The sequence below is a fragment of the Cupressus sempervirens genome, chromosome 10, assembly GCF_028749045.1.
Source record: "Cupressus sempervirens isolate cs-2001-9-10 chromosome 10, ASM2874904v1, whole genome shotgun sequence".
NCBI lineage: Eukaryota > Viridiplantae > Streptophyta > Pinopsida > Cupressales > Cupressaceae > Cupressus > Cupressus sempervirens.
Window position 1 is genome coordinate 537505542 of NC_143127.1, and position 13839 is coordinate 537519380.

A 13839-nucleotide genomic window follows, 5' to 3' on the forward strand; every position below is an offset into this window, starting at 1 on the left:
TAGGATTAGGATTAGGGTTAGATTTAAGGCCAAGGAACTACGATTGGGGAAATGTTTACATTTAGTAGTATGGTTAGGGTTAGAGTTAAAATTATGACTAGGATTAGAGTTAGGGTTAGGGTTAGTGTTGGGGCTAGGGTTAGGGTTATGATTAGGATTAGGGTTAGAACCAAGATTACACATCAAGTTAGGATTAGATATAGAGTTATGGTTAGGGGCACACTTATGATAGGGAAGTTGTTAGGATTAGAATTAGTCTTACAATAATGCTTAATATGTTATTATGACATCTACGATTACTGTTAGTGCTATTGTTACACTTAAGCTTAGTCTTATGGGAGCTATTAGTTTACATCTAAGAAGATTTTTATGACTCATTCTGTTATTATGGTTAAGGTTATTTCTAGGTTATTACTCCTCTTACGGTCAATGCTAGTGCTACATTTAAAATAAGTTTAGTTTTAGTGTAAATGCTAGGTTATTTTTTATGTGGATTATTGTTATTGAGACATCTATAGTTGGTGTTAGTGTTATTTGTACAACTAAGGTTAGTGTTAGGGGAATTGTTTTGATTAAGTAAAAACAGGTTTTGAAAGGAACCAAAACCTTTTACAGAGAACCAAACAAAAAAGCTAAGAAAGCCCACAATGAATTGTGCATCAACACCAAAAAACAAAACAGAATATGACAAGTATATGTAATACATCAAATAGGAAAAAAGACAGCAAAAAGACAACATTATGACAACTATAGGGTCTTTAGTAAATCAAAACCTGATCTGCAAGGATATTCATGTTCACAGCAAAGGCCCTTAGCTCATCAATTTCTTTGCCATCCATAACCTTTGTCTTCTTTGAATTTTCCCCTGTGCGTTTACTGCGGCCTTGATCCTCTTTCATATCCTTAGAACCTTGAATTCAACCCTGTTCCAAATTATCCAGTAGAATCTTAATGCTATCTGGAACAGTCTTCAAGATGGAACAACTCTAGTTTGCAGGTTTCTTTACTGCATTCTCGGTATTGTCAACTCTGTTTCCCATAAAATCCATCTTTTTTTGCATCTACTTCATCATTTGCTCCATAGCTTTGTTCTTCATTTCTAAAGGTGGGACCCTATTCATTAAGTTCTCGGCTTCTTCTGCATTACCAATAACATTTGAGAGTCTATCCAAATGTGGACCTAAAGTCCTCTCACCTTTGGTAGTCTTGCTAAGTTGATCAAAATCCCTCCTGATATCTTACATCTGTTCCTTCATACTGCTAATGTCACTTTTCATCACACTCGTGTTTCCAATGATACCCTTCATATACCCTTGTTCATCTTGGGGAATACTCTGATTCAGGTTTTCCTCGTGCATATTTGTATCTTTTTCAACTTTTGCCACCTTGATGCCTTTATCCTTAGCCTTACCTTGAAACAATACCTTACCTCTCAGATCCTTCTTTTTTATTAGAGGCTCATCATCAAAGGGAATGTTCATAACATTGTTAGGCTTCTTCACATTGGTTCTGGTAATAATCCTACCAGTTTTGCCTTTGGTTTTCTTCCCTTTACCCTCCTCAAAATCCTCATCAAATCCCATCTTTGTCTCATAATCCACCTCTTTACTTTTCCTTTTCTTAGCAAACAAGCTCCCAGGTGAAAGGTTTTTACTCTTCTTGTCAACCATCTTATCTTCTTCGTCCTCCATATCCTCTTCATGAACATCATCCTCATCACTGCCGTTTGTATCACATTCCAAAGTTTTTTTATTGATTTGGGGTCTGTCCACCTTTTTAGACTTAAGAAGATTCATAATCAGCACCATCAAACCCTCATGGCAAGCATGATCCCAATTAGGGTCATTTATGGATAGCTAAAATGGTTTTATCCAATGACTACCTTATGTGGAAAGGGAAATTAATTCTAACCCTATGCCTAAAGTGATTTACCAGCAAAAAGTGGTGCCCAAAAATCTTTGTAAAACGACCATCAAGGGTTAAGTATTCAGTCACAACAAACATAGTAAACCTTCAGGGTCTGGAAATGAAATGAGGGCTAAAATAGGAATTGCCAATTTTGATAAACCTGTTTGTCTCCTTGGCCGTCTCCACAAAATCATCGACCGCATGATCAGACACCTTCCTATCCCTGTAGAATTTAATCCCATCCATATTGAATCCAATTGCTTCAACAATAATTATTAGGGGAATTGTTAGGTTACATTCAATAAGTTTGTTAGTATCTATGTTATTGTTATAGGTAAGGTCATTGTTAGGGTTATTTGTCCTATTATGGTTAACGTTAGTTCTTTTAAGTGGGATAATGCTACTGTGACACCTATGGTTAGTGTTAGTGACATGTTTACACCTAACAATATTTTTAGGGAAATTAATACTATACACTTCATGTTAATGTTAGGATAATTGTTTAAGTGGGTTAACTCTATTATAACACCTATGATTAGTGTCATTGTGAGGCTAATGATTACTTTTTTATAGTGCACTCCCCCTCGCCCTCTCTCACATCTCATCTCATCTCAAGATATGCCCCATAATCTCCCTCCCTCCATACTCTCTAGATACACCCCCTAATCTCTCTCTCTCTCTCTCTCTCTCTCTCTCTCTCTCTCTCTCTCTCTCTCTCTCTATATATATATATATATATATATATATATATATATAAAGAGAGAGAGAGACACGCACACACACACACACTCACCCTAATATATAGATATCTCCCTAATCTCTAGATACACCCCCAATCTCTCTCTCTCTCTCTCTCTCTCTCTCTCTCTCTCTCTCTCTCGCACACACACATACACACAGATGCATATCTCTACCCCAATCTCTAATAATATATCTCTATTGAAAACATCCCTCTATCAATAATATAATGTGAGCCCCCTCTTGTCTTTAGATATGTCCCCTAAAATCTCTCTCTCATTACATATGGAGATATGGTTAGAGTTAGAATCCAAGGTTTATAACTTGATTTATATAACACTTATCATTATGGTCAAGATTAATAAGTGGTTAAGTGTTACACTAAAACAAGGGACATGGTTAAGGGAAGTATGAGATTTAGGTCTAGTGTAGGAGTATTTCAAGTAGACTTATGGTCAAAATTGAGATATAAGTTTTATCTTGTTCATGTAAGGGAAATTGTAAGTCCCAACATAACCATTGATAATGTAGAAGTGTGAAAGAAAAGATAAGAACTAATTGTATGGAAAATATTTCTCCATAATGATGTGACAACATTATATATTATTGAATGTTTAATAATGATAATGCAAGTATTTAATAATTAAGAATTGTTATCAATAAATTTGTCTATCATGAAGCATATCAATGCAGTTTTACAAATTTTCATTAAAGTTAGTGAAATAAGGGTTACACTTAGAATAAAGATGTTGCTTGGAATTAGAATATGCGGCTTATACTAAATGTAGTGTGTAGCATATATATGTGGGATGCCCTTTTTAATTAACATATTTAATAGGCACATCTATTGAAGACATCTTTTGTAAAACCAAATTATTTTTCTCATCTTCTCTTCTTCATGAAAGTTACATAAAACAATAGGGAAACACAACTTCCAATACAACTAATTAGAAGAAGTAGAAGTCTGAAACCAAAGACAAGAATGGAGTATATTTAACACATTTCTCCGCAATGGTGTAAATACATGACATGTTCTTCAAACATTAGGATTGTACATCAACCTTTATTTGAGCACTGATCACAAAAGGCTTCTTTCATCATTGAGGGAAACCCATATACTTTTGCAGATGTGTCATGTAAGAAATTTGCAGTATCTACCATCATCAATATTTTTGTTTACTCAACATAGTCAATTGACAATGTTGCATTCTCTACAACTATAATTATATTTGTGCATGGCTCTTTGGTTAATATGTAGGCACTTGTCAAACTTAGTCTCAAAGAAATCATTTGAGGTCACTGAAGCGATCAGGCTAATATCAATAATACTTGATTCTTTGTTAGAGGCATCCATAGCTCAAATAGTAACCTGCAAGCTTATAACCAAACATCAATATATACAAATAATTAGAATAAAAAAAATTAGTAATTAGCAATTTTTAAAAAATGAATAATGCTTAAATAAGATAATAAAATTCAAAACTATTTTAAATGAAACATTTCGGTTGCAATGTTTGAAATATGGTGGCATTTCCTTCCACTTTTTAAACAGTACAAATATAATTTTTTTATTTATGAAATACTTAAATAAAACACATACTACATTTAGTTAAATAATGACAAAATATAAACTAAATATATGGTTAGTCTATTTTTAACTAATCATTAGCTTTTAGTGAAATGCAAATATCATTAACATAATGACATTGCCTTCCACATTAATGATAAAATTTAATAATGAAACTTGAAAATATAAATATTTTGAAACATGCACATTAAAAATATGCAAATGAAAAGTATTATCAAATATATAAATCAAATAGATTTTAAATGCAATTCTAAGTCTAAATGAAACATGCAAGGTGAAACTATTACATGCAAATCTAAACAATTTTGAATGCAATTCAAAATCTAAACAAAACTAATTAATATTAAAATCTCAATCAAAGTATATCATTACAACTAACTCTAAAACTAAATCTACATCTAAAATTAAATAAACAATTGAATCTAAATCTAAATCTAAATCTAAATGAACAACTAAATTTAAATACAAAACTATATTAAATATTTAAAAAAAAACAAATCTCACTTGTAAAATACTTGCTCCAAAACTTCTATCTACTACTCTCCAAAAACTCCAATCTACTCGTCCAAATCTTTTGGCCACCTCTTCCTCCTTGCAAAAACCAAAAAAAGAAAAGGAATAAGGAGCCTTTTATTAATAACTTGTGAGAGGCTCCTCATATCCCCAAATGGACTTCTCTTGACATTCCATGAATTTCTTTCAAATTCCCTCATTCCCCACAAAAATTAAGCATGAATGTGCATGCAAAAATATATCTAACAAAAAAATAAAACGTTTCATATTTGAAATGTTTTAAAGCAATTATTCCAAACCTATTTTTTTAGGTCCTATTTTTGAGGTCTTAATATTTTGGTCCTATTTTTTAGGTCCTATTATTTCACTCATATTTTTTGGCCCCATTAGTTTGGCTTTTCCATTTGGTTTCCTATTATTTTCGGAATGCTTTTTTATTTTATCAATTGATAGTGAACTAAATTGTTTGTAACTATACACCTTTCTTTTTTATTGACAAGGAATATTTTATGGCATATTCCCGTGCTTGGATTTGGATTTGTGCCTTGATTGTATATAGCACCTCTCGATGTAATGATGTTTTTGGGCAAGGGACTTATTCACACATTACCCAACAATGATTTCCCTTCATTTCACTCTAACACACTTCGCACATCACCATGCAAGTATGTTGGTAAACCTAAATTTAACACACAACACTTAAAAGAACTAGGGTAGTCACAACAAATGCAAAAATCTTGATCCTTAAATTGACAAATACAAACTTCTCACGACTTCCTCTCGCAACTTCCACCAAATTCTCCCAATCATTGTCACGCCTACCAACCAACTCGTCTCCTTTACAAAAATGTTTTCCTTTTGGTTTTGTTTATCTCCCCATCGATTTACTCAAACATTCATCAATAAGGGGAGGGAAAATGAGAAGTTGGATTGGCATGACCATAGGCCCCTCTCCTATGGAAGCAGAGTTTAAGTGCCTCTCAAATGTGATTCCCCTTTTTAGCTTACCATGGTCAATGGTTTTGATGAGCCCATCATGGATCATCTTAAGCTAAGTCAAATGATTAGAGGGTTCTAAGTTGGTAGAACGAGAGACTCTTTCCCTTCTTCAGTACTAAAACATTTAGAATTACTCTTTGTTTGGTTCAGTTTAGTAGACTTACTATTTATTGTAAGTCATTTATCCAACAATTCTATATTTTACAAGGCACTTGGACTTGCCTTAGCTATAGTGATGATCTTTGGCCCCTTAGATTTTATTAGATATTCAAAGGTTTACTATTTATACTAAATTAAGGGTTGATAGAGATGAACTCTTATAATATATTATATGTCTAAGATTGAGGGTATGTATAAGAGTCTTATAGTTATTCAACAAGCTCTAGAGAATTGGTTGGTATTACTCCTAAGAGATGTTTTCTCTACAAGTATATTGTAATATGGTATTAATTTCTGTATAATATATTGGGCCTTTTTTGAAGTGTAGGGTTTTTTTCTTTTAATTGAGCTCTTTTAAATGTAAATCATTGTGTTGCAGTGTGCACGTGATTTATATTTATTTTAGTTAAGTTTCTATAATTGTTGTAAAGATTTGAAAAAGTTTTTATGGCCTTTCAAGGTTAGTATAGGAAGTTCTTCCACTTCTTCAGTTTTCTTACAAAGGTACATGGATAAAATGCGAGGACAAATAGATGAGGAAATAGAATGGTATAATGTAGGAATGCCCATATACAAATGAGGAAATTTTATAAATAAAAGCGATTTTTTAGGAATACCATATGGACAAAACAAACAAGGCAGAAAAAAGTTTACTATATTAAAAAATTCAACTTTACTTGGGATCATGAGGAAAAAGCTCTTATATGAGAAAATAATAGTCCAATTGAGAATTAGTTTAGGACATCTTAGATGTGTGACTAGTAGATGGATGATACCTAAACTAGATTCAAATAAGAGAATATGTATATTTCACAACAAGGGGACAATGGAAATCGATACCTCCTCTCAAATTGTTTAACATACAACAATATGTGCACTAGCTGTGAAGTAAACTTGAAAATTGCCAATCTAAGCACCTTGTTTGAGAAACAAGGGTGAAAAAAATTGCTAAATTCCTAATTAAAGTTCACCATTGAAGATCTGATTTAGAGATAAATCTTCAAACTCTATAAAGCTTACGTGTTGGATTTGTGATGCTCTTGGATTATAGACTAAGTTTAGCATTATTAAAAAAATTATCATTTCATTACCCATGGATTAAGAGAATGGTTGGTTCTAAGATTTCCTGCAAAAGGAAAAAGGAAAAATTATGAGTACAAATCCTTTTGGATGGTTTGGGGACCAATGTCATGGTTTAAAACACTTTCCACTCAAGAAAGTCATTGATCCTATCTACAAGTTGGTAGGATAACTCCTTTCTTTTTAAATGGGGATATCTTTTGCATTATTTGAGGCTACACACTAACCCAAATGCCATCTCCAATTTCTAGGGCAAGACAAGGGCAAAGTCTCATAGATAAATTATGACATATATCATAATCTAAGTTGCTGATTGAGATGCGGATCTGAGAATCGGGTATGTGGATGCACGATTTTTTTGGGGGATTTTGGATGTGTTAATATATGTGTGTGTGTGTGTGTGACACACTTATATATATATATATATATATATATATATATATATATATATATATATATATATATATATATATATATATATATATATATATATGAGATGCGGATCTGAGAATCGAGTGTGTGGGTGCACAATTTTTTTTGGGGATTTTGGATGTGTTAATATATGTGTGTGACACTTTTATATATGTATAGACATGTACATGTCTATACATACATATATGTATACACACACACACACACACATATATATATTTATTTATTTGTGTATGAGTGTTAGTGTGTGTGAGACACGTTAATGTGTGTGTGTGGGCATGTGCACACATGTATGTATATACATGCATGCACGCACGTGTGTGTGTATATATGATTTAAGCATGTATATGTATATGTGTGTATGTATAAGGAACCTTTAGTTAGAGAACACAATTGAATTATTCTATATATGATCCTACCTTTATTGATTCAATCTTAATATAGAGCTCATGAAATTTAGAATAGATATCATTACCTGTAATGTGACTTGTTTCGCAATGGTTACTATTTTTGAGTAAGATGAATAAATTTTCTAGCTTGAATTGTTTAACAATATATGTGATACTGAGAACCTCTATTAGTGTCCTATGCATTACATATGATAAATTGTAAAATCAAAGGTTATAAATATTATAATTTTCTTTCTTTTATAATTATTTTCTCCCATAATCAATATTTCAGTTTTTTATTGATGATGTAATTATTTATTTGAGTGATTAAAATAGATAAACACAACATTAAAATATAACTTTATTTTTTCATGATCAACATACATGTTTAAATTAAATAAAAATCATGATAATATATGTTTTTTAATTCAAAGGAATGGAACTTCACAATATAAATACAAAAAAGTTGTGAATAATTATATTTTATTACATTTACTAATTGTATAAATTGAATAATTATGGAATCATAACCTTGTAATGTGTTCATTCCTCGTTTATTTGTTAAAATTATTAAATTTCTAGATATATAGTAGATGATATTGTGTAATGAATATTTTTTATTTTGATTGTGTAAAGTGTTTCATCAAGATTTTGTACTTCATAAATTATCATTGAGATTTGAATTTCTAATCTTGCTATCTATATCTTGATGATGATTTATGAAGTGTGACCAAATATTAATGAAAAAATTATGTATAGTCAAAAAAAAAAAAATCCATTAACTAACTCATGCAAGTTTGGATACCACAAAGTTATAGGTTTTGGTCATGAGTGATGCCATGCACATATTCTATAGTTTTGAATGATTTGTGTATTCTTGTGGATCGAAGTATGGAGATTATTGTCTCATCATAGAATTTTTTAAGGGTTATGCATAATATTTATTACATACAAGATAGATTTAGAATGCTTTTCATTTGCACTCATTATAATGTATGGGTTTGTGAAAAGGTTTCGCCAATATGGACTTTGGGAAAGATATGCAGATTTGTATCCTAAAAATGATCTAGTATATACTGTTGGGGTTAGTGACCACGCCAAAGATTGGTTTTTCGCTCATGTTACCAGGTATTTGCATCTCTTATTCTATCTAGTAGGACAATATCATATGTAAAATCTCTTTTGATGTCTATTATATATTGAAGGCATAAATGTTAATAAAGTGACATCCACAATAGTGCCTTTTTGTAATTTTATATTTTTGATTAGGGGAGAAACAAGTTTTTAAGGGACCTTGAAACCTTTTAAACAATTTTTGAGGAGGATCTAAAACCCCACTACACTGAATGGTTGCAAAAGATAAAACATAACAAATCAACAACCAAAAATCAGAAAATAGACAATAGCTTGAAAGAAAAGATTCATGCTAAGCTCCATCTTATCAAGCAACCTCAATGCTAAAGGCCCAAGCCTCACACCAGAGAACACAAGGATTTAAAGCGTCCCTTAAGTGTATTAGTGATCTAAGTGATTTTTCTAGGCTCCCTTAACTTGAAAGTGAGTGTTGGCAAGGCTCCGATAACCTAAAAATAAGCTAGCAACAAGATACACCAAAATAAACATATTAGACTAAAAAGAGGCTCCCAAAACCTTGACATTTGTTTTTACATGGCTTCCAAAACCATCTTCACAATAAGCCTCAAGAGATTGATTAGGACAAAAACCAGCTGAAAATATGAGGTTTTCATAGGCTCCCAAAATTCTCCTATTATTTCACCTAGCTCCCACAATCATAGGAAATTGGTAGGCTCTCCAAACCTTCCAAAAGGGTTTTGAAATGACACCCAAAACAATATAATCTTCACTAAAAAATGGTGAAACTCGACACGGGGGTTCTTTGGGATGGGGGGACGCCATGATGAGTATCAAGTGTAGAAGAAAGGGCCTCAATTTCAAAGATGACACTTGTGGGGTTCGGGGTGGGGGGGGAGAGATTTGTATATTGTACATATTTAACCTTCAAATGCTAATTTCGATAATATGTTTAAATTTAATGCACCAAATACAATAACTTTAATATAGAAAAATTGCAACATGAACAAGAACCATTAAGAACATTTAACATAGTAACATAGCAACATTTAATTTTTGAAACATACTAAGTTACTAACATAAACATGCATAGTAACATATGATTCATGTTATCAAACTAGAACTTCAATAACATCTTACAAGAACTAATATAATGATAAGATATTATTTACCTTGGCATTGTGTAGATTTTGAAATCTCTGGCCTGTGCTCGTGTGCACCTGTTTGCTTCACCGATACATTTTGCTCCCTTGCTAGCATTGGTGGTGTGTTTTGAGGATCCATAGGTTATTGACACTAGTCGTTTGATTTCTCCTCTTTTTGTGGAGGGGGGAGTTGGTAATTACACTTCTACTATAGTTGGTCCCAAGTTGTCTCAGGCGGGGGGATTGTGAACAAGTCTCTGTTGTCTCATTTTTCTGCTGATGAAGCAATCTTGCAGGAAGATGTGGCATAGAAGGAGGTTGTGGTGGGGGCTTTGGGGGTGTTGAATGGGCCGTCTTACACCCAATCTTTTAAAGGTGAGGGTTTTAGGGCTAGCACTAAGTTGTCTGACATTAAATCCCTCATAACCGATAAACCTATTGCAATCGAGTTGGAAAACTATACAGTTTCAAAGATTGCACAAAGGACTTCAGTCCTTGAGGTGGATGCAGTTATTTTTCATTTCAAGGGCTTCTAGCCCTCTCTCAAGGAGACTCACGCTTGGATGAACCATTCTATGTGACCATTTCTTCACATGGGAGAACCACTTTGCTTTGATGATCAAACCTTGGCAAAAGGACTTCAACCTTGCCACTAAATCATTTTGTAAAATGCCTATATGGGTAGGACTTTGTAATCTCCCTCCTCATCTTTGGCATGATTTTGTTCTTGAGAAAGTTGGTGAGGCTTTAGGTATTTTTTTACTGGTAGATTCAAAATCCTCTAATATTTTGCACTCTACCTATGTTAGGATTCTTGTTGATATTGATGACTCCAAAGGCCTTTTGATGAAGATTAAATTATGTAGTCCTATTGGCTTTGAATCCAGTCTTTAGATTATGAAGGTCTTCCATTCATATGTGGGATATGCTTCAACACTGGGCATGTTTTGGCAAAGTGTGAGTTTGACAAAGTCAAATCTATAAAACCCTAGTCGTGGTGGAAGGGTACCTTGTTGTAACATTATGCGATGTCCAAGAAGCCTTCATCTATTGTGGAAGTTTCCTTTGAGGCTATTGTTGCTCATCAGGAAGGTGATACTGTCCATTCTCCTGATATTTGTTGGTAGTTGATCTAGGTCAAATGAATGTTGCACCTGTGGTCCCTACTGTGGCTAGCTCTGTTGTGATGCCTTTAGAGTTACTCTAGCCACTACTGCTAATCAGAATAATGTTAGTGGCTTTGCCCAAAATGATGTTGTTAAGCCTATTGTTGTTGTAAATGACCAGAGTATTGATTTTGTGGCTTCAGTGGGAAAGTCTAATGTTGTTGGCCTTGTCCTAATTGATTTTGTGAGTGGTGAATCTAGTGTTTTTGGTTGTACTATTGTTGGCCATATTATTAATGGTGTAGAGGACATTGATGCTGATAGCTTTGTCGATTCATTGGTTTGACACTTTGTGGCAACCAAGAGTGAGGAGGGTTGGATTACGGTTAAAGAAAAAATATTCAAAGAAGTTTCCATCCAATTCTTCTTCTAAAGCCCACAAGTAGGGTGCTAAGGGGAAATCTTAATTCTGGTGTCCTTTTCTTTCTGTTGGGTGCTTGGTGCATTAAGGGCTTATTCTTTATTGATCACCAGTCCATGAGGGTGGGGGGCCCTCCTTTGTCTTTTTTTTATAGTGTCTTAGCCATATTTTACTTTGAAGAGCATATTGTATACTTTTCGGTTTGGTTTGTAGGGTGTCTTTCTTTGCATCTGCTATGTATTTGGGTTTAGGGCCCCTTCAAAACCTACTTTACTTAATCAAAAACTTTTGAATTGTGTTCTAAACTTCTATCAAAGGTTAAAAATTCATTGTTCAAATATGAAATATGATATATCACAAAGATGATCATGATTGCAATGAGTAGACTACCATGATATAATGAATCATGATCAATATAAAAATGAGTACAAAATGTCAAAATCTAAAATCATGTAAAAATGTAAAAATGGAAGGCCTCTAATCATCCCCCAAGCTAGAGTCCTCATCCCTAGAACTGTTGGACTCAAAATCCTAATGGTTAATGTCTGCCAAAGGAACATCAATGGACCCTAATTTGGCTTATGTTGGAGTCTCGTCCTCAACGATCTGAGCTATATTCTTTGGCTCTACATCTCGTCGTGTTGTTGGGCTCTCTTTATACCTGCATGTCTTGCGATCTACGATAGGCAAGACACTGTGTACAACAACTAGCTTCTTCACTCTCTTATCGGTAAGTCTCTTCCTTTTAATAGAGTGGATGAACCTATAAGTCGACTTGTTCCTCTCTACAGTTGAGAAAACTAGAAACCCAAGATTGAAATCAAACGGATACTATGAGAAAATCAGAAAACTAAAATTGTAAATATTATAAAATAATAAATTTTAAATGTTAAAAACTTGAATAGGTTCTAAAGACGAGGAACTACAACCTAGAGAAGGGAATGTCTAGTGTAGTAATCTTTGCCCTGTATGATGCATGACAATTCCATCACAATATGGGATGTTTTGTGCCATAATTCTACCAAATCTAAGTGTCTTGGAACATAATAAGTTATAACATAATGTCACATTTCATAAACATACCCAATAGTAAAACCAAAGTTACTAATCTTGAGATAGTGAATATTAATAATTTTCTTACAAATATTGAATTAACAGTTCCTTGAAAGAGTAGCGAATTTCATCTACTAAGAGAAAATCTCACCAATAGTCACAACATCAGACATTTTTACCAATGCATTGAAAGAACTTTACCTTCACCTCATCATCCTAAAGTGGTGTAACTCTAACAAGAGTAGACATGTACCACATCGGATTCAATGCATAGGAAACCATGTGCAAATGAGTGTTTAGCTTCTCTCACTTGCGATGAATGATAGTTTGGATTTCTTAGTATAGAATGCTAGAGTGGGATCCCTCTCATACATAAAAACCCTCATTTGGCTAGGCATGGAATAGATGCACTCATAAACCTCTCCAAGGGTAGGTACATCCCCATCACCATATATGATGAACTCAAAAACTAGAGTAATGATGGAGACTATGAAGTTCACTTCAATTCAAAACTAATCACTCTTCACTGTCTCCTTCACCATCTCCCCCTACTTAGTTTTTGACTTGGCCCACCAATTTCAATCTTGTATCATAACCATGACTTGCCATGGCTATTGCATTTCAATCATTCTCTCCAAGAGAATGTAATATGATGCATATCTGGTCTCAACTAGTTTTAGGAACTCCTTCACGAAGCCCTTGAAGAGTGCATGGGAAGAGTGGTGATTGTAGATAAACATTTGCACCTCTCTCTCATCATTAAACACTCATTTGATCTGACCAATTTTCCTCATGTCCTTGGGTGCATTGTTCATAGCATGCAGACAACATGGAGTCCAAACATGTTTATAGGTTGCATCAACATGCCTCCCAACAATTTTGCACATATTTGTTGCATCTGTCACTACTTGAACCACATTTTATCACTTAACCTCCTCAGTCGCCTCCCTAAGAACGTGAACACAAAAAATAGCATCTTTATGGTGCACTGAACAATCATCTTCCCTTAGAAAGTATGGGCCCTCAATGCACTTGACCATTATTTTGATGAGTGTCCAGCCACCCATGCATGATAATGCCACAACATGACTCTATCCAACACACTATCTACTCCATCAAAACCTCAACCTTGTTATACTTCCTATCCAAGATTGTGGTCCTCAATTTGTGCTCACCTGGTGCTACAAATGATGGCCCTTCATCCTTTGCCACCGTG

At 33.7% G+C, this 13839-nt stretch overlaps 1 protein-coding gene across 2 annotated transcripts in view; it reads left to right on the forward strand.

Annotated features, from left to right (window-relative positions):
- Positions 1-13839, forward strand: part of LOC149535017 (putative rhamnogalacturonate lyase B) — a 193134-nt gene that overhangs the window by 139981 nt on the left and 39314 nt on the right. The window contains exon 13 of one of the 2 annotated variants that reach the window (XM_089807207.1): positions 8818-8934. The exons of the other annotated variant lie outside the window; for it this stretch is intronic. Within the exon in view, the coding sequence (XP_089663333.1) occupies positions 8818-8934 (117 nt within the window). The remainder of the gene's footprint in view (positions 1-8817; positions 8935-13839) is intronic. 2 annotated transcript variants of the gene reach the window in all.